General features: G+C 38.2%; 1 protein-coding gene across 2 annotated transcripts in view; it reads right to left on the bottom strand.

Moving 5' to 3' along the window:
• The window catches only part of ARHGEF10 (Rho guanine nucleotide exchange factor 10), a 115,667-nt gene that overhangs the window by 65,035 nt on the left and 26,769 nt on the right, over positions 1-23,863 (bottom strand). Inside the window, exons 3-13 of one of the 2 annotated variants that reach the window (XM_074895724.1) lie at positions 19,054-19,224; positions 17,453-17,749; positions 16,137-16,200; positions 15,088-15,167; positions 13,956-14,012; positions 11,149-11,312; positions 7,892-8,008; positions 6,551-6,665; positions 4,572-4,684; positions 790-867; positions 398-577 (exon numbers count right to left, since the gene is read on the bottom strand). In XM_074895724.1, coding sequence (XP_074751825.1) covers positions 398-577; positions 790-867; positions 4,572-4,684; positions 6,551-6,665; positions 7,892-8,008; positions 11,149-11,312; positions 13,956-14,012; positions 15,088-15,167; positions 16,137-16,200; positions 17,453-17,749; positions 19,054-19,224 — 1,436 coding nt within the window. The remainder of the gene's footprint in view (positions 1-397; positions 578-789; positions 868-4,571; positions 4,685-6,550; positions 6,666-7,891; positions 8,009-11,148; positions 11,313-13,955; positions 14,013-15,087; positions 15,168-16,136; positions 16,201-17,452; positions 17,750-19,053; positions 19,225-23,863) is intronic. The other variant, XM_074895725.1, reaches the window with a different exon arrangement.

The following is a 23,863-nucleotide window of genomic DNA, read 5'->3' as shown; positions in this document are numbered from 1 at the left end:
CCCAGGGATTTAGGACATCACCTACTGTGCTTTTTTTCTATTCCCAACAAACATAATATGTACGACTACCTACATTTTAAGAGATGCTGAGCCTCAATCTCACCTTAATCTTGGTGGGTTTGTGAATCTCCTCAGGAAAAGAAACTGTTTACTTAAACATGTAAAAGCTTGATCAAAGCCTGAAAATTTTGCCCACAATCCTTTCATATCTGCCAACCAAGCCAAAGACATGTGTTGGTGTCAATTTCCTTACCAGGATGGTACATACATACTTTGACAGTTGCCACAGGCATTGGAGAGTATGGGAGTAAAGTGGCCAAGTTGGACAGAAAGATACGGAGCTGGAATAACAAGCCTAAACTAAAAACAGATTATCTATTCAGATGCATTTGCTTACTGAAGCAACAAAGACATCACCAATCATTTCAACAGCATCCCACTCAGATACACGACTCGCCAGCGCAATCTGAAACATTGAATGGCACTGAAGAATCTCCTTAATTCGATAAAAGACCATTTTGAGTTTTCTTTCACTCAGTAATTTTGGTTCCATATCTGAAAGGGGCTTCTCATATTGCTGTGGGGGAAAAAAAAAAAAAATTAAACACAAAAAAGGTCTTCTACAAGCAGAAAGAAAACAACTTATGTAACAGTATACACACACAAAATCTCTAAGCATTTGGCATGAAGCATCTGTACCAAAATCTATGTGAGTCATACTACAGATCTTTAAGGATGTGATTATTTTTCAAATTTCCAAATTATAAAATGCAAAAAATATTAAGGTACCTCCAGGATTCTTTTGAGAGCATCCACGTAGTTCTTCTCACTGTCAACTACAGAGCCCAAAATATACCTTCTCACAACCTGTTGAAGAAACAGAGTTTTCTCTAAAGCTCTATTCAGGTAATATGTTCACCATAGTTGGGAATGCTGATGATAAAATTCTCACATTAATAAAACACAAGAAACACAGAGCAATTTCAATACTGGAACTGTAATAAAATAACACTACCTCCTCAAAAGTAATTAGATTTACTGTTACTCTAAAATTATTTATTTTAAAGAACACAATAGTAACTGTATCTATATCTATAATCTGCTGACTGTTGAAATCCTAAACTTTACTTTTAAATTTTAGATGCATAAATTTAGGTACTAATATAAATAATAATAGGTATAAGACGATATTGGCTACTTCAGTGAATTGCTGCAACAAAACAGCTAACCAGTTTTCAAAATCAGTCTTCGAGATTAATTTTCTTTTTGTAATATGTTTTATAAATTTATTAGGAGTAACCTGAAGGACAAACCAGCAAACATTAATTATCTTTTTAAGGTAAGGTCATATAAACTGTACCATTGAGAAAGTATCTAAGGAAGTCAGCATTCTTCTTTAGGCATTACCATGCATATGAAAATCCCATCTCATCTACATTCATACCCACTGACAGTTGTAAGAGCTTCAAAAAAGCCCACCATATTTCATGTTTACAAACTACAGGCTATTTATCACACCTCCTTCTCCACCTCCTGCTTCTGTAATTCAGCTGAAATGCACTTTGTATGCATGTGCAGGTGACATGACAGGAAGGACTGGGGAAACTGGTCTGGTTTAAAATTTAAACTTCTTACTGTTATTGATTAGATTTCATACTGGTTTTAAGGATTTGTTTTCACCCAAATCCATTTCCTAATCCAGCTCATCCCCAGGGCTTTCAAAAGCAGGACTCTGAGGGAGAAGACAGCACAAGGGCAGGGTTAAACCTTTCCCCACAACTACAAGGAAAGGCAAAACTGCTTCTTTTGCTATTTTAAGCTAGGCTAAATGACCATGAAACTCAAATCTCAGACTTGCTTCTCTCTGCTCCTGATCCCCACAGCCTCCTGCCTCCTCCACACTTGTATTTTGCATTATTAAGTTAAGTGCAGGCTATGTGAGGATTTTCTTTCAAGTAGTGTCATTTCAAAGCAAGATTTCAAAATGCTGAAAGATCTATAAGGTCAAATTAGTTGTGTCTAATTTGTGTCTATAATGGATTTAGCAGTGTCTTATTTGGTATATGTATCAGCTGTTCTGGTAAAGGATACTAACTCTACTTTTAGTCACAGTTCATTCTTCTGAAAAGATTAAACATCTGTAGAAATTTTTTTTCAGGCTCTGTAATACACAAAATAGATACTTAAGAGTGCCTACAAATTACTGCAATAGATATGCACAACTTGAATGCAAGTCTTGCATTTATATTCACATTTTTGCTAGTAACAGTAGCAAACAAGCAACTTATCGTAAGAATTCAGGCCCCAGTATTAAAACAAAGCAAAAGCTAACATGACTGAGACCCAACCCAGGACGTAATATTTGAACAGGCACCAGATTTTAAACAAAAGCTATCGTGCCACCTGCTGTTTAAAAGCAGCACATTCATAAAGTCAGCTCGTCCATGGCAGAGCAGTCCAGGTTGGAAGGGATTTCTGACTTTCACCCTTTCCAGCCAGCTGGGATGCCCAGGAATGATGTGCAGTCTGCCGGCTTCCAGCCTGTGTCATGGCATGGGTCACTCCATCCCAGTGCCAGAACTTGTGTTGGCCTCTGTTGAGCTGCTTGAGTTTTTCTGTCAACCTCAGCTCATCAAAGCCAAGCTGACCAGCAGCCCTACCCCCCCCACACACACAGCCTGCTGTACCCCTCCAAAGGCGCACTGCAGCTGGTATTCAGATCATTAATAAAGGCACTAAACACCACAGGCCCTGTATCTGCTCCTGAGGGATACCATGAACATTGGTCACCCACTGGAATTTGTACTACAGACTACAAATTTCTGAGCATCATGTCCTCACCCGTTTTCCACCCACCTTCTAGTCCACCCATACAAATTCGATCTCACCTATACGTCTCCAAGGGTACTTCAGGGGACTGCTGAAAGCCTTGCTAAAGCAGAGGTAAATTACATCTTCTGCTATTCTCTGTCTGCAAGACACTCATCTCAAAGGGACTCAAGCTGGTCAGGCACAACCATGGACTCTGGTCCACCTATGCTGACTGTTCACAATCATCCTCCTGTCCTTCTGAACCCAGAAATAGCTCCCAGGAACATTTGCTCCATCATCTTTGCAGGGACTGAGGCGAGACCAGTTGGATCCTCCTTGCTCTTCTTGAGCACGAGTGTGACATTTACTTTTTTCCAGTCTTCTGATCACCGTGATCTTATACAACAGAGAACGGCCTTACCCTCAGCACCCGTAAATCTATCCCAACTGGTCCCACAGACACCTCTATGTCCAACTGGCCTCAGTACCCCCTAACTGCAGGCAATACTTCACTTCAGCAGGACCTGCCTGAGGACAAACCTCACCAAGTAAAAGCTGAGGCAAAGGTGGCACTGAGTACCTCGGCCTTTTCAATGCCCTTAGTCACTAGGTCCCTGACCCATCAAGCAGCAGACTCGTATTATTTTTAGCCTTCCTTTTGCTGTCAATGTACATATAAGAAACCTTTAGTTGTTGCCCTTCACACCTCACTAGCTCAAGATGAGATTTGGCTTTCCTAAACTCTATTCCTACCATCTTGTGCAGCTCCTCCTGGGTAGATAAGCAACACACAGAATGACCTACACAACAATCACTAGTTTTCTTCAAATTAAGAGTACTCTATTTTTCCAAAAGAGGGTACATTTATTTGTAATTACCTACAAAAAAACCCCAGTGAAACTCTCAAACCCCTGTGTGGAAAGAAGGAAAAGACAGCATTCAGATTGATGCTGAGATCTTACGTTATAATTAAATCTTACAGTAACATAACACAGTTTGGTAGTTGCATTGTTACAAGATTAGCATTCCACTGTTCTAAACACATTAGAAAAATAAACCTCACCAAGCAACAGGAAAAACTTATACCAGTCTCTTCAGCTGCCTCTAATTCGGATTTCTGTTAATTTTCCGACCAAGTCATGACACCACAAGAAGCTAAAAATTCTATATAGTTACTACTTGTCATAACTACAGTAACAGGAACCCACAGGGTTTATTTTCAGCCAAAAATTTCTAACTGATGCTGATTTCTGTGGTTTTTGAAGTGATTTCCACAGTGACTATACAGTTTGAGGTACAGAACAGCAAAATATACTCTTCTGTAGACTTGACTTTATTTGGAACAAGTTTTTTTTAATCTTAAGATTCAGACAGCATACAGGATATTCTCTACATTTAAAACAGAAAACTTGGAGCACCTGGAACAATGTCTTCTGACTCAATAGAAATGTTCAAATTATTCTCGTTTTCACTCAAAACCATCACATTTAGTTTAAGTGTTCAGGTAGGAAAACAATATAGTTATTATAGATAATTTTATAATTTTCCAACATTTTGCATCTCTGGTTGAATTCAGGACTGATGCAAATATATGCACTCATACCAATTTTCAATAAGCTCCTTATTCAGTTCTGAATTTGATGTCCACTTAATTTATGTTAAATGCCAATATGTTTGATGAGCAAGGCACCTGGGAGCCATTGACACAGAGCTGAAGGAGAGGAAAAATGCAAAAGACCGTATTTCCAAAAGCCTACTACCTGCTGCTGTGATAATCCTTCAGGCATAGGAGTCATAATGGCTTCTGTATGCATACAGTCCACATCAATAAATAAATTTAGCTCCTCTTCTTCCAGACATGATGATCTATGATCTACAAATAATTGAATAACCAAAATGCCAACTTTTACAACATTGATCGAAAGAAGAAAAAAAATAAAGCAAAGATTCTGTCATCCAAGCACAGTAATTACACAGCAGTCTTATTTTCAGTTGCCGAAGAAATCTCCCACTTCTGTATCACCCATGTCTGTTATCACCTGTGAAATCACATAAATACCACTACCAGTAGTGGTTCTAATACACAGAATTTTTCAAAGGGATCTCAAAATCCTAAAATCCACAGAGAAGGAGACAGCCTATGCACCTTTTGCTTGACCTCTACTCTCTCTTCACAGCCAGGAGAACAACTAGGGTTAAAATACTCAGCTCCCGGGCCAGCAGTTTTGAAATAAATGGCCTTTGGAAAGAAATTAAACACACATGTAATATGATCCAGCTTAAAAAATTCCATACACCCTTCCGTAACTGAACTAAGTATCCAAATGTACCAAAATGTTGGGTTTCATCAGAAATGAGTGTAAGGGATTCTGCATTGCTGATTACATACTAATTTTATGGAAAAAGCACCACCAAGGTACAGTGATAGGTGGCAGTATGCAGCCAGCCAAAGACGCAGACACGGACAAAGGACAGATAAAGAAAGAACAGTATGAGAAACTGTGTTTTAGAAAAAAAAAAGAAAGACAAGTAAGGGAAGCAGATCTGTTGGCTGGGAGGAATTAATGAGTTTATTACACAAATTTGTCACTAGCTCCCTGATAATTTGTTAAGTGGCTTAGGGATTAAACCATCCACAAATATCCTGTCTCTGCTACCCAACTTCTAGAAATGTAAGGAGGAATGCCAGGTCCATTGTAACATTGCCCTGCTGAAGCAGATCATTTTCTCCTGCACAACAGCAAGAAGTTGAGGATACATTTTTGACGATTTAAGTTTGCACAAAACTTTATTTTCTGTCTGTGAATTAGGTAGATTCAGAAGCAGTTAGAGGCTGTGACAGGGATGCAAGACATGTCCTGGTCCTTACAGATAGGATGCTGCTTTATGTTAGCTCACTCACTAAAAATGTCTTGTTCCAGTCTTGTGGCTTTAGCTTCCTAACATTGTAGTTTTGTAAACTCTGAAGTTACAACCATTCAATTAGTTGGGCAGAAACTTGAGCAGAAAGACATACTACCTCTCAAACTTATTCTGAAGAAGAAATAAATTTGTGTTCAGTATCTATCCCCTGCCTCTTGCAAAAATTAACTGTGGATTCCTGCTGCTGAGGCTCATGACAGAGGGCTGACATTTGTTCTTAACTAGAGAAAGAACACAACAACTTTCAGCTTTTTGATTTTAGATCACTTTCTGTTTTCCCAATTCAAATTCAGCTTTCATCAAAAATCATCAAACTGTGATAAAGCAGAACAGTCTCATCTACTTCCACTCTTAAGCACAAAAAATGTTTGTTATCCCTCAGCCATGAGAGGGATAGTCAACTGTCACTCCACTGAAAACCATGTCATAACAGAAGAATTTCCTGACCTTCAGGAGTTACTTGGTGGAGGGAACTGGACAGACTTACTAACTTAATTTCCATACTCCCATATACGTGTACCTAGATAGTCTGTATGACACTGATGGGATTTTTTTGTTGTTGTTGTTTTTGAGCAGACCCTTCTCTGTGGTCCGCAGGTTTCTCACATCACTCAGGATCTTGTCCCCAACCTAGAACTAGTCAAGATGCACTGACCATACCCTCATCTGAACTGGATATTCCACCATACTTTATTGCTATAAAGCTGATTTTATGCACCTGGTAGTCAGCTCCCAGTACAAAAGCCTGCTAAGCCATTCACTTCCTTTCTCAGAAATGACTGAAGAGAGTAACAAAGACAATATAATTGGCACATACCTTGAGAAATAAAAGATTTTGTTCTAATGAAAGAACGACCCTTTTTCACAGCTGCTTTTGTCTTTTCGAGACCATCTTTGGTACCTTCTCTAGCAGCTCTCATAAGCTTTTGCATCTGTAAGATAAAAAATACAGTCTACATGTTCAGTGAATAATAGGAACGCATTTGGGCAACCCATGCAAAATACTTTTGATCAAAATAGCTTGAGAAAGAACACTGTCAAGTAGTTTATGCTACAAATATAGCCCAAAGTCAAAGGAATATATAAATAGTATATAGATCCATCAAAGCTGAGATCTGAGCACCTGTACTTTTTCTTAATAAAAATCAAACCTGGAGAAAGGGACTTACTTCATGGCAATATTGTATGCAAGCCTAAAATGGCAGAAATGCTTAACTCTTCTGAATCAAACATCTGAACTCAAAATAGTCTCAAATGCTTGGCTTTACGTTATATAACGAATAAATACTATGAACAGTAGTTCATAGTTAATGGCCAGGGCTCTTGTTCATCTTCCAATGTCCCACTATCTCTGCCAAAGTATTTCTGACCTAATCTCCTAGGTTCAGTTCTATATTAACTATATTCTTAAATAAATACTGTTTTGCAGAAAATGTTACAAGTAACAATTTTATTAACTGAAGAAATAAGTTGACTTAATTAAGAATTACATAATTTTATAGTACATTACTAAAACAAAAAGAAATTTTATGGGAAAAAAAAAAAGGAGTGTTGTTTCACTACGAAATGTTTATTAAAAAACACCTGCTTTGTATTTTTGCTTTCAAAAAATGCCACCACAGCAAAAAAATCCCCACTACTGTCAGAGCTGTCATGGATCAGTGACATTGGAACACAAACAAAGCTGTCTTGCTGCAATCAGTTAAATTCTCAGTTTGAGCTGAAGCTTTTAGCAAAAACTCAGCCTTTTAATACTGCCTCCATTCAGAATGGAGAGCAGGGAGATTGACTCCCGCAATTTGATCCTGCATGGCTGGAGAGCCAGGGTCAAGGCTAGCGCTGTGGAGCTCACCCGGGTCTTGGAGAGGTCCCGGGGCTGTACACTGGTTCATGCTCTGGGATACAAGCACCAGCCAGCAGGGAAGGACAATGCCCTATCTTGTCTTTTGAAAGTGTTACCATTAAAAATAAGCATGAGAAAAGGTCCTTAAAGTACTTAGGACAAACTGTATAATAACAAAAATCCAGCACATTCAGAATTCATTTCATACAAATTATTGTTCACTTTTTTCGAGTTATTAAAAGAAAAAGACAACATTGTCTGTGTTGGAAAAGTAATCAGTTAAACATAGCTAGTTACAAAAATCAACTACACTACCTTCAGCTCATGTTTTTGCTTTAGTTGCTGAATCTCTACTGCTCCCACAGTGTTTGCCATCAAATCTTTCATCTTTTTTTCATAATGCTCCTTTAAACGCGTTAGGTCATGAGAAAGCTACAGTGTATAAAAAGACACAGTCTTTTCAAAAATCCTGTAGTGCAAACTTCATGCTAAAGTACTTGCATATATCATGCATGTTGCCCCATCTGCCGACTCATACACAGACAACTGAGGGAAAATTTACGGAAGCTCCAACCTGTCAAATGGACCATCACTCCAGTGCATCACTGAACTTTCTGAAACTCAGACAGGCGCCTTTCTACTACACTGGCAATTATGTAAAGAGAGAAGCAAAGTCACTTAGGCTAAGCTAACTGTATTAACTGTATTGCGTACATCTCTTTTAAACTGTATGGAAACAACACATCAGCTTTAACCACGAGCACCATTCATTGGAGGACAAACCCTTGTGAGTACATTTTTGACTATCCTCCAAAATAGTGAATTGGGAGAATTCTCAAAGGCTGAAGAACCTGTGGACACTACTGGCACCTGAGAACACGGAGATTGACAGTGCCAGCAAGTTGGGTAAGGAGACACTAACAGGGGAGGAGGCACAGACTTGTAATTCCCACATGCATCTATCACAGGATTGTATGACCATGGGTGTAACCATCTCATACATTTGTAAGGTAAGGAAACTATTGCAGAGAAATGTTCTGGAATACTAATTAACATTTGTTAAACATTTTGAAAGCACCAGATATGAGAGGTTAAAACGTAACCAGAAAAAAAAAAAGAAAATATTTGGTGCACCTTATAATAGAATTCCAATGAAAAAACTCTCAGATTGATGTCAACAGAGTTATTTGGCAAGAGATAAAAGCATCAGGAAAGAGGAGGCCTACTGAGTTGAGAACAAAGGGACAGGTCCAACTGTTTAGCTCAACCAGGCTCGGTCAGGATGCGATTACCTCTAACATGATGATTCTGGCATTACAGCAGTATAATTAAGAACAGCATCTGGTTCACTGACTAGAAATATTTAACAGCACAAAAACCTTTCTGTCTTTAAAAAAAAAAAACAAACAAACCAAGAGTCATTATAAAAAAGTGACTAATGTGACTTTGAGGGAAGTTATACCGGCATTTAAAATTAAATTCCCACCTCCAACCTTCCCATACTTTTCAACGGACACTAAAAATAATAAGCAAGGCAAGTCCCTCGTAGACTCTGAAAGGCTACAGAAGATGTACTGGGAAAAACATCCACTGCAAGACCCGAGGAGAAGTGAAAGCTAGTGCAAAGAATGGATACAGAGAAAAGATATAAAGTGGAGTAGTTTCTGCCTGTGCTGAAGTGCTGGTGCATGGAGGGTTGGGGTTTTTTTTTGTTTTGGTCAGTTGGTCAGGTTTTTTTTTTTGTTTGGGTTTATTGTGGGTTTTTTTCTTTCAACAAATTTAAAGTATCCGCCTTTCCTCATTCTCTGCAAAACCCCTTCTCTAGTTTCCTGACTTCTCCACCTCCCTAACCAGGTGCAGCGGCCTCTCTGACTTTTCTATGGACCAACTAATGTATCCCTAGGCTCCACGTCCCCATCCTCACAAAACAATTGTCAAAACCTTTTGTCAAAGGCTTGGAAGTTAGCTGCAGTGCAGTACCCCCAAGCACACTTCTCTCCTCCTGCTACCCCTTGATCTCTTGCTCAGATACACTGTGTCTGATACTGGCACCATCACTCTCAACCCACTGCCAACAGATCAAAGTGGGTTGAGAGTGTTTAAAAAGCTTTAAACCTTGCTTTGTGCACATGTGTAAATAGATTCCTATGACTATGGCCAAAGCTGAAGCTACAAGACAACAGGAACAGATGAAAAAAACCCCAAACCAAACCAGCAGCCATGTTAAGACTTACACACTCACACGCAAAGTCATTTCCTAGTCTCTTCCAAAGGTATTAAAAACCCAAACTCAGTTTTCTCCAGTCTAGTTAAAAAACTCCCCAGAAAAACAGCTGCAATAGTTTAAACTTGCCAAGACAAAACCAAAACAAAATCAGAAGATGAACAATCAGCTTACAAAGTGCTGATTTCAGTGGGCTCAAGCTGTGCAGTTAATTGCTTGCTCCCTGATTTCCAAAGGGCAGACAGCATGGATGGAGGTGGGGGGAGAGCAGATAATGTGTACTGGAGGGAAACACAGACAGTGAGACTTTCATTCTCATGAAGATAAGAAACCTGTAAAATGAAAATAAGGGTCCCATGGAAGAACATCCTGGCTGCGAGCCCCGGGGTACTGGAGCACTCAACAGTACACAGCTGTGAAGTGGCCTTTGAGTGTCTGTCCCCAGCCAGCACACTGGGGGGCCCTGAGGATTTTGCAGAAACTCCAGGCACTGAGCTTGGCCCTGCCTGTTCCCAGTGCCCTGCACCCCAGTCCTCAAAGCGCTCAGAGCAGTGGAAGGCTGCCCAGGTCCCAGGCAAGGCTTCCATCACACAGAAAGGGCACAAGGGCAGAAGGAGAGAAGCTGAAGCAGCAAGAGCACAGGAGCTCCGGGCTCCTCCCGAGGTGCAATCAGATACAGGCAGCGAGGGCTGGCACCCATGGCATCAGTGTCTTCCTGCTTCCTGTAGCACAGTTGTAGCCAAGGACACTAGACCAGAGATGTGTCACAAATGGATCATTTTAATCACACCTCCTCTCTTCTCTCCTTAATAAATGTTACAGACTTCTCTTTTATCACAGAAATTTATTTTCAGGATTTTTTTTTTTTCAGCTCTGTCATGTTCAAACAACCAAAGTGATCCAGATCTAAGACTGAAAGGTAGGGAACACTGGTGAATAGTTTTGTGACTTTTGAGAACCTGAAGGACCCCAAAACTTCAAGTCTTGTCAGGTTTACCCCCATTTGCTCTTCACATCATTTTCCACACTCATTTACAACTTACACTAATCCAGCTACTGAAAAAGAAGAAAAGGTGAAAAACTGCTCACATGCAAAAATAATCAATTTTTAAATTTCACTTTTATCCAATTTGATTTTTTTCTTTTTTAAAGAGCTTCTGTTTAATATTTTTATCTTCTCTGTTACATTTTGTTGTGGACTGTCACTCCCACAGTGATTCATGTCTCCTTTAAAAAGATGCTGTTGGCATTTGAAACTGAATTGAGGAGAAGAGAAATACAGGTGAGAAAGGCAAGTGTTGGAAATCAGGATAACCTCAATGATTGAGCAGCCCTGTGGGATACATACATGTCTCTTGTGATTGCCTCGCAAAAAGGAGCTGGGAATTCCATTTTTACACTCAGAATCACTCTGTTCTTCATAGCTTTCAAACTCACTTGAACTCCACCCATATTCCAGCGAGCTGTTTCCACCATCATCACCATTTTCAACGTCATCATAAATCATTTCCTCTGCAAGAATTAAACAAAAATAAAAAAGGTACACTGAAATTTGTGATTGCTTTAACACCAAAAAACTTGTTCAGGATATACTATAAAGAAATATACAGACTACTGTACACACATTTTTAACTGTAAATTAAGTCCAATATTCAAATAGCCAAAGTGGGTCATCTTTATTGAAACAGAGTATTAAAAGGGGACAGTGTTATGGGTACACACCAAATCCTTTTAAAAACATGCCCTTCTCAAACTGCACTTATGTCCAAATCCCACAACATGTTTTAGAAGAAATTCAAAGGAAATTCAAACTTTAGCTGTGAACACACATCTGCACTGAGAAGCATCCTTCCATTTGCAAGCCTACCACTTGTCCCTAGGAACATCTTCATCATCAGCTCAAATGACAAATGCTAAAACATTACAAGAATCAAAGGAAAATGTCACTACTTCAAGTAGGACAGATCAGACCAAAGTAGCAAGAAACATGTTACATTATGATATTTCATGACTCGTCATTCTTGCAACTCCACCAATCACTAGTAGTCTCCCATATCTTCAGGTTGCTTTACCCATCATAATTTAGTCCAAGAGCTTGAAGTATTAACCTTTTCAATATACAGAAAGTGATCTTGCAAAGGCTGACCAAAGTATTACCTGTTAAAGACACAGGTCTTTTCGTTGGCACAGATGTCAAGTACAACAAACTGACTCAAAACAAAATGAAAAATTTTTAGTGCCAATTATTTATCAGTAAACAGGCATGCACTTTACATACAACATCATTTGTCATTTCAAGTAGAGAAGTGTGGACACTTCTGCCAGGGACCCCTATTGGCAGACGTTATAATGCAGCATTTAAACTGTCTCGTATTAAATTCAATAAACAAAAGTTGTGCTTACATAATTTAAGATTGAAGTTTTATTTAAATTGAGAAAAAAATATACTTGAAAGAAAAGCTGACATATTTTACACACACTTCTAAATCGTGGACTCTGTGATTTAAAACCTATATTTTGAGCAATAATAATACTCTATTATTAACATTAATTATTTATAATTAATACAGAGGAATTTCTCTAGTTTGGAAGAATCAAATTTTAAGGATTTTTTTTTTAAAAAAAACCACCATGCATATCAAGACTGTCCTTAAAATATAGTTACTGAAGATGAAAATTTAGGGGTAATCTAGCACAATGAATAATTTAAGAGAATCATCACAGTAAGTCAAAATAATTCAAGACTTCCATAAAAGTCAAACATTTGCAATGTCAGTATTGGGGCAGGATTTACCCAGTGATTTGTTGGACTTTTCTTGTCCACATGCTAATGTAGGCTGAGCTCTGACTGTGAATTTTTTTGAATAGTTGTGTCTCCCTGACAAAATATACAATTAATAAATATCAAGATCATGCATGTACAAAGATGAAGTTTCCCTCACTACCTATTTTCTCAGAATCTTTCAATGTCTTTGGGGACAAACAGAAAGCCAAAATTTTAATTACTGTCTTCTGGGTTAACCTGAAAATTCTGACCAAGATGCTCAGCAGATCTTTGCTGCATGTCCCATATACCTCCCCAGCTCAGTCTTCTGGCCTTGGTGTACATGTTTCCTGACTGAGCAGCAACACTGCAAAGATGTTCCTGCCCAAAGCAGCACAGTCCATGAAGAGACCTTTCAGTAATAAAAGCATTCAAGTCACAAATGTAACATAATACTTTCAAATAATAAATGAAACAAATTTCAGTTATAATTTGTAAATCACCTTGCCTGAACACCACTAAGGACAAGAAATTAAAATATTACAGCTATAAAGATAAATGTGGTTTTCACACAAGGAAGATTAAGTGTTTTCTTGAATTATTAACAACTTCAGTATCAAACACCTACACATTCTGAGAGCCATGAAAAGTAGATGTTGAGTTCCTAATAAACCAATCCACTCAAACACAAAATCAGTTAGCAGCAACCAATCTTTAAAGACAGTCTTCACTATAACCAAAAACTCCAAAACAAATCTAAGCTTATTCAGATAAGCTTCTTGAGCCCTATCTCCACCATTCCCAGTAAAGGTAGAATCTTGGCTCCAGAAAGTACTTCAAGATCTATTCTGCTCCTCCCAAACATGGTAACATCATCAGGAGCTGGACCACTCCAAAGCTGAAATAAAATACTTCTGTAGAGTCACAGTCAGGAAGTTAAACAGCCTCTCTGAATCATCTCTTTCAGGTATTTTCATGTTGAAGGGCCACTTTCAAGAAAATAACAGGTGTCTCTATAACTGTGACAACGATGGATTATCATACATTATTTAACTATTGAAAATACCCTTTTCCCACCTACCTTGCCTTGTTTAGGTCACTATAGCTATAACACCCAACACTAACTCTCTAATATACAGAACACTCCAGAGTTTGGGACATATCTATAGAACAAAGCAGAATTCAGCTTCTGAGAAGAGCAGTGTAGGAGACCTGTTGAAGAGTCTTTCAAGAGTTAGTTTAATTCTGAACTTTGTAAGACCTACTGATTACTGACATAGTGTTAATTCCATATAATTTAGGTCCTTAATTAATGTATCTATTCAGTCGACATGCACATAATTCCATATTGCATTGTAATACAGTCCATGTTGAAAGCAAAGACCTCAAACCTGGTTCAGAATCTGAATTTTCTCTTGGCACATCATCATAAATTACTTCATCTGGGTCTAAAAGCAAAACAGAAAAAAAAACAACCAAATGAGAAACCTGCTAAAATTTGAACGGGACCAATAAACAGTGTTTAAGAGGCATTTGGACAATGACCTTAACAACATGCTTTAGCTTTTGGTCAGTCCTGAAGCAGTGAGGCAGTTAGACTAGATGATCACTGTATGTCCCTTCCAACAGAAATACTCTATTATATTCTAAAGAATTTTGCTTATATTGGCACATACGAATACAATGGAGATATAACTCATTCTCCTCTAGCATTGTGCTAGTACATCTAATCATTCAAATAATACAATACTGCACAAAACCAGTATAAGGTATCTGTGAAATTTCAGTTTTATCTGCATTGTTTATGACCACCTCCAGTAGCCTGAAAACAGAAATACACTTCAACAGCCAACATTTCTCTCTCTTTTTCACAGTAGTATGGCATGTTCTGTGCTTGTCAAGGGCTGCTCTAAAGAAGCTGTAACAGACATTTTTTTTAAAGAACCAAAACTAAACAATATAATGATCATTGCAGTACATTAAGAAGCAGAAAAATGGTGCAAATTCTTCAGTCATTTCAAGTGATATGTAAGATGAATCTCCAGCCCAGTGGGAACAGCTGAGAACAGACAAGATAACCTGTCCTCTGACGACACAGGCTCTGTTCTGTGTCTGCCAGCCAAGGGCACACACCAAGAAAAAGCAGCAATTCCTTCCCTTCCACCTTGTCCAAGAACATATTTGCCAGTTACTGCACGAGAAGAAAAATTTCATATACAGCCACAGAGCAGACTCTGAACTTGAGCAAATTTCCACTGTACAAGTATTGATGTCGCCAAATGATTTCCTTAGGACAGTGATTACACAGACTCCAAAAAGCACTTCACAAAAAAGTGAGTGCTAACTTTATTCTAAAATACAGAGTTTTATGACACTGCTGAATGTTCTGGAACATATCTGAAAAAATACAATAAAAGTGAACATGGACATTTCTCTATAATAGATAAATCCACACACACTGTTGATCAAAAGGTAAAATGGACAATTTTCTATACTTTTACTTCAGTGTTAATTGATACTTACTGTCCATCCATGCTGTATTTGCAGGATCTGAAACCCATTTAGCCAGTGCATCATCCTCTCTCTTGGTCTGGTTATCGCCACTTGAAAAAAAAGGCCATAAAATAAAAGCATTAAAATCCACACCACAATGTTTTTCAACAACTGTGAAGATAAGACAATAAATATATTGCTGCCTTCCAGTTCCCGTTCTGAAGCTGATTATTCAAAAACACTACTTCAGTATGTAAAGAGAATAGATTATTAATCTCCTAATTAAGTCTGACACTTTTAGTCAAGAAATTGAAAATGTTTCCCTTACAATCTCAAGAAACATTTTTCTTTTTAGTTCTTCTACCAGAACACAGAAAACTCTCAGAAAGCAGTGAAATGAGAGCTGCTCTTTCACAAGGAAAGAGATAGAAGACCTGGAGCTTATTTAGTCTTATGAAAAGAATGCTATAGGATGATCCAACAGGAGCTACAACTATCTGAAAGAGAGATACAGAGGTGGGTTGTTTGGGTTTGGTTTTTTGTTTGGTTTGGTTTTTTTTTTGTCCGGGTTTGTTTTGAGGTTTTGGAGGCTGTTTTTTTTCAGTACTAGATGATACGCAGGGGTAATGGTCAACCAACTGCACACTGAAAGACTTGGTTTGGACATTAGGAAAAAAAAAAAAAAAAGAAAATCACCAAAAGGTAGTACAGCAGGGAAGACTGCCCAAGAAAGCTGCAGCACCTCCATCCTTCATTTTCAAGGCTCAGCTATGAAGGCCATGGCTGATCTAATGGTGTGTTGGCAGTGGTCCTGCTGAAAGCAGCAGGCTAGACTACCTCCAGCAGCTGACGTTGCTATGACTCTATAAAAATTAAACCTAGTTCCTTCAAAAATGCCATGCACAGTTATACATACAAGACCTCAATAAGTGCCGATTTTGGTACACAGAGTTATGGATTTAAGAAAATGAAAATAATCAAACATGGAAGCACCACACATTAAAATAGATACTTATCAAATGAAAGCTTTCTTCGGAATTAAGGTTTTACAGATTAAAACATGTTGAACTGGCAATCACCTATTTTGAGGCTCCTCTGAGTTTACAGAATTATAATGACATTCTTCAGTTGCTGACTGTGTACCTGTTAAGTAGAAAAAAATATATATCACCAAAATGCTTGTAATAAAATGTTGGTATGGTTCAAATGGTATGTTTTAGGATAAGAAACTGATTTTACTAGTTCATTGCTAATGAACAATCTACTTCTATACAACATTTTTATTCTTAAACACATCTAAAAATATTTAAAAGTTTCTTCACACTACTCATTTTTGCAAATGAAAGAATTCAGAGACACAGCAATTTGGTATAAGAGGAAGTTACAATGTCTGATGCATTTAATTCTAATCTCTCAAACATATATTCCTCTACAGGCAGTAACAACCACACAAACATTTGCTTTTACTTGCCAATATTCATAACAGTGGTAGGCAGCAAAGGCTGCAAAAACAAAGTATCACAGTACATGGAATTACAGTAGAATTGCTGCCTAGCTAAAGAATAGTATATTCAAAATACATGAAAGAAAAGAAAGGCAGGATATGGGGAGCTTTCTGTTCCTTCTGCTCTCTTTACATTAAGCTGTCAGTTTTTCCGATTCTGGGTACAAAATTAGGGTTTGTTCCTGTTTCTGTAATAATCCATCATTATGTCTCTTTCAAGTTTCCTCTTCTATCTTAAAATTGTATGAAAGTACAAACAGAATTCATCAGTTCGTCAAGGAAAAAAAATCCCACAGTAACTCCAAATCCATGAGGACTGGAAAATAAACAAACAGAAGTGTATCTAAAAGGGACGGGAACTCTGCTAGGACCTAGATAAAGCACGATAAGGTCTGAGAAGAAACCATTTGGCTTGAACACTCAAGCATGGCTCTGGAAATTATTTCATTACATTAAAAGAGAATTAGCATTAATCACTCTTAATGGCAAGATAAGACAGGAGTCTTCCCTTGTACAACATATTGTAATATGGTGCCAGCAAAACAAAGGTCAAACAACACCAACTTAAAGGAGGGTTGAGAAAGAACTGACTATGTACATTTGATTTTTCTTATGGATCTTTACTTAGGTATCTCAATCCTAGTACGGCAAGCAGAGTCCCATAGGAACATTTTTCCTTTTTTTTTTCTTTTAAAGAAACTGCCATTTTTCTTCCAAGTCTAACAAGAAATTTTAGTTCATACTGCAGAATAGAGTTCTTTTTCTATTTTGACACAAAATCTCCCGCACACGTCCAGGCTGAGTGCTACACAATCATTTACAAAACAGCATAGGAACTGAAGTTAAATGAGGATTCCCCTTCAAATGAAGTAAGGTGCATGAAAACAGTACCTTCCTCATCTACAGAAACACTGCGTATTATGACAGGACTGGAGTATGCTGGCAGTAGCAAAGGTAAATTAGATGGCACAGCATAGCCACAGGGAACAGGAACAGAATATCCACCAGACAAGTCTGGACTTGGACATTCATCTTGAGGACTTGGTTCTGGTGATGAGGATGGATCCTTGTCTTGGATTGGCGAAATATTTATGACTGAGTAGGGATTTGCTTTGGCTGGAGTGCCCTCCGCAGCAGGTTCTGATGTTCGTAGTTTCTCACTGTCTTCTACATTATCAACCCCTTTAGCTGAAAAATCAAACAAAAAAAATGAAGTTTAATTTTTAATACCTGTTCAAGCCGCTTAATATTGCTCTTTGCAAACATCCTAAACACTAATATGATCCTTACTATATTGCTTACAATCTATCATAAAATTATCACACAGTAGTGGTATCCTTCCCATTACAGAGAAGAGGAACACAACAGTAGCAAAACAAGCTGGGTTACAAGGATGCCTATGGAAAAATGATAACTGGATTCAAAATCCCAAATAGGAGGGTTTCTGACAAGTAGCCAGGGCCCTCTTTTGCTTGTCATAAGCACATGTCTCAAAACAGGCTTAAACCCTGAAGCTTAAAATCTGGATTCTAGATGAATTAGGATCTTACAAAACACAAAAACAAGAAAAATTTTAGGAATAGCCATGAGGAGAGAAGAAGTTCTCTGGATAGACACTCCTCAAAGAACAGTCCTGAAAATGCTTTGTTTAAAAAAGGGGAAACAAAATAACTTTCAAAGTTGTCCTCTTTGAAAAGATGTTATTTCCTGTTACACAAAATTCCTGATGTTCCTTGAGACAAGCTGAGCTGCAGCAGAACCAAAGGCCCCTCTGAAGCAAGCTGCAGAACTGCAGCCCAAGCAATCAAAAGTTTTTGAGCTGTAAATACAACTTCACAAAAGAGAGAGCAATAAATTTTCAGGGAAAGGATGGTGTTTAACTTCCAGGTTGTCAAACTGCATAGTAACCTGAAGAGTTCTCCATCTTTAATTGCCATGAGCACAATGACTCTGCTTACAAAAGGAAATTGGATCAAAGTCAGTAAAACCACCTGTTGTCAATTTGAGCAGAACACAGCAATTTCCACCCTACACCTCAGCACTGGGAATATCTGCATGTGTGATAAATGTTCTATGTTTAATAAAATAAGACTTCTGTTTCATAAGCAAAATTCATACATTAACTTCATTTATTCTTATGCACATCATCTTGAGATCAGCAACCAGCAATCTTAGCTATGAAAGCAGCTTATCTCAAGCCATCCACATGACATTAGAGCTGCAAGGGCATAAAGTTTTCCAATAGCATGGGACTGTGACTGAGACCAATCCATTGCTTTGGATGGGAAACCTCACAGGAATTACATGGGATGGTCATATTTGCCTTGTCAAATCTGCCATGACTGTAACTAGAAGGAATATTCAAAACACTTGTATATTTCCATGGAAACCTCTTTTTATAAGTATTTTTATTGCATTGTTAAGAAAATCCATCCTGTAATCAGTCTTCACTATTTAGCCTAGTAGAGGCACAGCCTGATGGGCTGACTTACCTGTGGCGGTAACCTCTTGGTGCTCTAGGTTATTTCCAGGACCAGGAGGAGGTGGCAAAAGGGCTTGCCTGTCTGCTTCTGGTATCTCATCTCCACTGTCAAAGTCAAACTGTTCTCCCTCGTCCTCCTCTTCATCGTTCGTACCCGTGGCTTTTGGTTCATGCTCTAGAACTGTGTGGAAAGACATGCTTTTGGTTGTTTGCTCTTAATAATGATTTCAAGCGACCAGTAAGTGTTCCATATTACAAATGAGGCTTATACAATGAACTCTTAGATGTTTAGGTTACTGGAACATAACAAGATAACTTCATGCAGTTTTCAATCAGTCCTGTAGTGTACACAATGAAAATAATTTGAAATCAATTAAGAAGTGATAATGCAAATACCCTTGCTTTTGTCATAGTGAACCAAAACCAGAACATTTTTAGGAAAACACTTAAGTAGCAGATACTTTAAACAAGAAGAGTTCACAGATTGATTTATTTGTACAGTGACTTTGGGACTTTATAACTTCAAGTCATTTTTTCTTTCTAACTCTGCCCTTTCTTAACAGTGTCACAATGCCAGTGACAGTGACTTGTTTCACACATATTATGAGGGACCAGCAGATCAGTTTTCCTACTCCAATCTGAGACAGGTTTAAACTAACGACCTTTTGCAGCATGCTATTAGCCCTACTACCACATACAGGGTGCACTTTGGTGGAGGAAGCTGACTTTTCAGTTCTTACTTTTGAAGAAGTAATGGCTGAAATAATTACACCCTAATACAGATAGGAGGTGTAAGCATGGAGTGTTTTTTTCTGTCTTTGCTTGTGAAGACTCTGCAACTCAGATGTGGCACTGTACATAGGGCTGGGGACAGGAAGAAGAAAGAAGCACTGGGCAGTTTCCCTCCATTCTATTGTTCTTACTTGCAGGAGCCTGGAGAATCCATGAAGATTTAAACTCCTTCATGGCCTTACCTACCGATGATTTTGCTGTGCATTCACATCACGAGAAACCTGCTCACAGCATCCAAAGCTTCTGTCAGAGACACTGCACAGAGGAGACATAGCCAGAGCAGCTGCAGGGAGGGATGCCTAAACCTGCCAGCCTCATACCTGCTTCAAGAAGCCTTCACCACAGCTCCCCCCCAAAAAAGGGCTTCATCCCTCCCTCCCTTGACCTGCTTTAGCTGATCTCCCACATTCTGGAAGAGAAACTCTTATCAGAGGTCCCCTTGAGGCAGAAATGTCATCTGTGGAAATTTTTTGGCCTGACTGACCCTCCTTCCACAACTTTCCCCAAATCCACTATTGACACCTAACTTAGACAAATGTGTTCAAAAATGTATTTAGAACATTATAAAAAAATACATATATACACTAAAATAGATAAACATGTAAGTACACCAATATGTTATAAAAATACACAAGAAGTTGATAGGATTTCCCCTGCCCCCTCTTCAGGTAACACAATATGAAAGACAAAGTCTTTCAAGGACAATTGGATCTCCTGAGTCATGATGATATTATCAGCTTTTCTACCATCGAGGACAGGTTTTGTATCGTTATGATAAAACCCACAAACCACAGCTCTAGACTGCTTAGATTGTCATGGTAATCAGCATTCCTGCCAAGGCTTCTGTTTCTTCAGGCAGGCTGAGCCAGCATATTTTATCACAGCCACAAATAACAAGATCTTTCATGCAGCCTCTCAGCAGGAGAAAAAGTGAACTAATTGCAAAAATAGTAAGGAACAAAAAAGGGGTTATCCTGCATTTATTGTCATGGTTTATGGCTGAGGCAGCAGGACATTTAATTGTGATGCTTTCCAAAAATCTTTCTGTCAAAGTCAACCTTTGGATTCAGGCTTTTCATTTTTGCTTTTGCTCATTAGCTGCATTTTTTTTTTTCTCAAAGATGTAAAAAATCCTGCAGAGCTCTTCCAAGTGATTTAAGACAACCACAGCATTATTCTTGATTTGTGATCCATCCGACTAGACTCTACTACTTGCTGCTTGACAGTAATGGAGAAAAGAAAGAAAAAAGACTTCTGTGTGTAGTATTTTATTTATGCTTTTTTTGTTTATGTTTTCAGTATGTCTGCATACTTCAAATTTGGAAAGCATAAACCTGTGAAATACTAAGTAGAGTGGGTTTTGTGATTACCAATGTGTGAAATGTTGGTTAGCCATGCAGACTAGAAAGATAAGTAAGTACACGGCAGTCACAAGCAGGTAACAGCCACAAAACCACAACTTTTCATGTATATGCACTGCTATCTGCCACTCCTCTCTCTGTGCTATACAACTGGATCACAGCAGCAACCACTTCAAATACATGAAGTAGCTCTGTCTACACTTCATATGGCAGGAAGAGGGGATGATGAGGTTACTGGAATGAGTTGATCATTTCTGCAGGATTGGACCACTCAGAAAACTGGGATGTTGCTGGAGTAAGGCTCAGCTGAGAGTCATGAAGCCACCTGCTTACTGGAGGTGAATTCTAGTCATCAGCAAAAGAAAAAGTGTGTATGTTTACAAAACATCCCAGCCACACAGGAAAACATCGTGGGAGCAGCAGGCACCTCTGAGTTTTTGTGGCTGTGAGCACAGGGAGCTTCTAGATCCAAATACTTCCCGAGGCATATACAGGTAACTTACGTATCAGATGCCTGATAACTCTCTACTCTAGCACTTTTACACAGATGCAATTCCCCAGGCACTCAAGTCCAGTGCCAGTGACATTTGTCAGAGACAGAAAAGACCTGCCACAAGCAAAATAAAAGGTAATTTGAGACACTAAAAGCAAAAGGAATTACTCTGGGCCCAGAAGCAAAACCTGGCCAACTGATGCACAATTCCCCTTCAATGTGCCTCCCCATTCCCCCTTAAAAGGCAACCAACCCATACTTTATGACTGTGGGAAGAAATCTTAACACAGGAATTGATTTTCTCATCTCAGGTTAAAAAAAAGATGGCACCTAATTTTTTTCTGTTATGGCTATTAATGCTACCCTGTTTTGTTTATTCAGTAATATTTACTTTGCATCATAAATAAACAAGGCACAGAACCCTATAACTGGGCATTACAGCCTGGAAAGATCCCTCAAATCACATCACTGATGGGGCAATGGGTTAAGATTACAAAACAGAAAAAAAAAAAAAAAAAAAAAAAAAAAAGAGAAATTCCTTTCTCAGATTACATGTCCTTTAGAAAGGGCAGACTGGAGACAAATATCCTCCCTACAGAAAGTTTTAAATCTGTATTTCAGCTTTGCATCACTCTGTATTTGCTTAATTCTAAGGGATAAACTTTAAGTCTTTAAATTTACTCATCCCTTCAGTCTCATACATACTCCTCTAAGTTTTTAATCTCAAGGGCATACAATTTCATTTGATGGAAGAAGTATTTTTATAACAAAAATAAAGAGAAGGTGGGGAGCTTTTTGCTTCAACTGAAGAGCTGCTCAGCATACAGATTAATACAGATGTCATACAAAAAAGATGTCTTAAATAACTACAGTTTTGAAAATACATATTTTTTCTAGAGTTGTTTGTGTTATGTCAAAACAACACACACGCAAAAGCACTTGTGAAGTTCTACAATAAATTAGGAAGACACACAGCATAGTTACACTTGGACTGAATCTGGCTACAAAAAACCACCACAGATATTGCAAAATTTCATGTTCATGAAGAAAGCTGCAGTGCCTCCAACCCTTTAACTGTAAATCACAAGGATCAAACCAAAAATTCATTTCCAGGCAACTGTGCTTGCTGAGAAAAATTGCTGAGGTGAGGGGAGTATTTCCAGCGATGCACTCCCACAGCCCCCTCTCCAAAAGTCATTTAGAGGACAACTACTTTTTTCTTTAACATAATGTTAAAATTCACTATTTTTTTTTCCAAAGTAATAATCACAGACTGCTTAGCATTAGAGAGTCTGCCTGGAATTACTTCAAATAATTACTTACTAAAAATCCAATTTGCTTTTTCACCACTACTCACATCCTTAACTTTACATGTGCCAACCAGAGCAATGAGAATACAATAATTGATTAAAGTTTTTTGTCTTATGCCAATACCATTCTGCAGCATTTGCTTTTCAAATGCTTCAAGGAATTTCTTGTGTTTCTAAAAATCTCTATTTGGAGTTTTAAAGCATGAGAAAAATGAATCTGATATAATAGAAAAATTATATTCAAGTTAAATTAAGTGTGAAAGTCTAAATTTAGGATTAGGAAAAGGAATATATACTCTCATAATTGTTAGCAAAACACATGGATTTATTACTTTTTTCTGAGGTATGTTATTTAGTGAAATGTCTTTTTCTTAGACTTACTTCAAAACCAAGCTAACTTAGGCTGTGTTTACAGAGACCTGCTGGGGCATAAGCAAATTTAAACAATTTTTAGTTGCTCTGCCAACTGCAAAGCATTCTTGGCACCATCTGCTTTCCCATTTATTTTCCTTAAACTATTTATAGTTCAATGTAATACAGCTAAAGAGTTAAAAGAGTGACATTAATTTTAAAGATGAGATTAAGCCAGTGAAGCTTCATTAATAGTTTTCTTCAACAGTTTATTTTAGAGATACAGAAGATAAAATAGCTCTGCACTTACTATCAAGTGCCCTTTGAATACAGTGCAAACACACATGGGGGACGGGTAGGGGGAAGCACCCCAAAACTCTGTCCTCCCTTGCAATGGTGTAAATCAGAAATGATCCTGAGAAAGTCAACTAAGTTTGTATCATGGAAAACCATGATAAAGAAAGAAACAGAACCCCAAGCAGGAACAGTTCAGCAGTCTGGAGCATGGTAACA

This window comes from Athene noctua, chromosome 1, assembly GCF_965140245.1.
Source record: "Athene noctua chromosome 1, bAthNoc1.hap1.1, whole genome shotgun sequence".
Classification (NCBI taxonomy): domain Eukaryota; kingdom Metazoa; phylum Chordata; class Aves; order Strigiformes; family Strigidae; genus Athene; species Athene noctua.
This window is presented reverse-complemented; position numbering and strand designations above follow the sequence as displayed.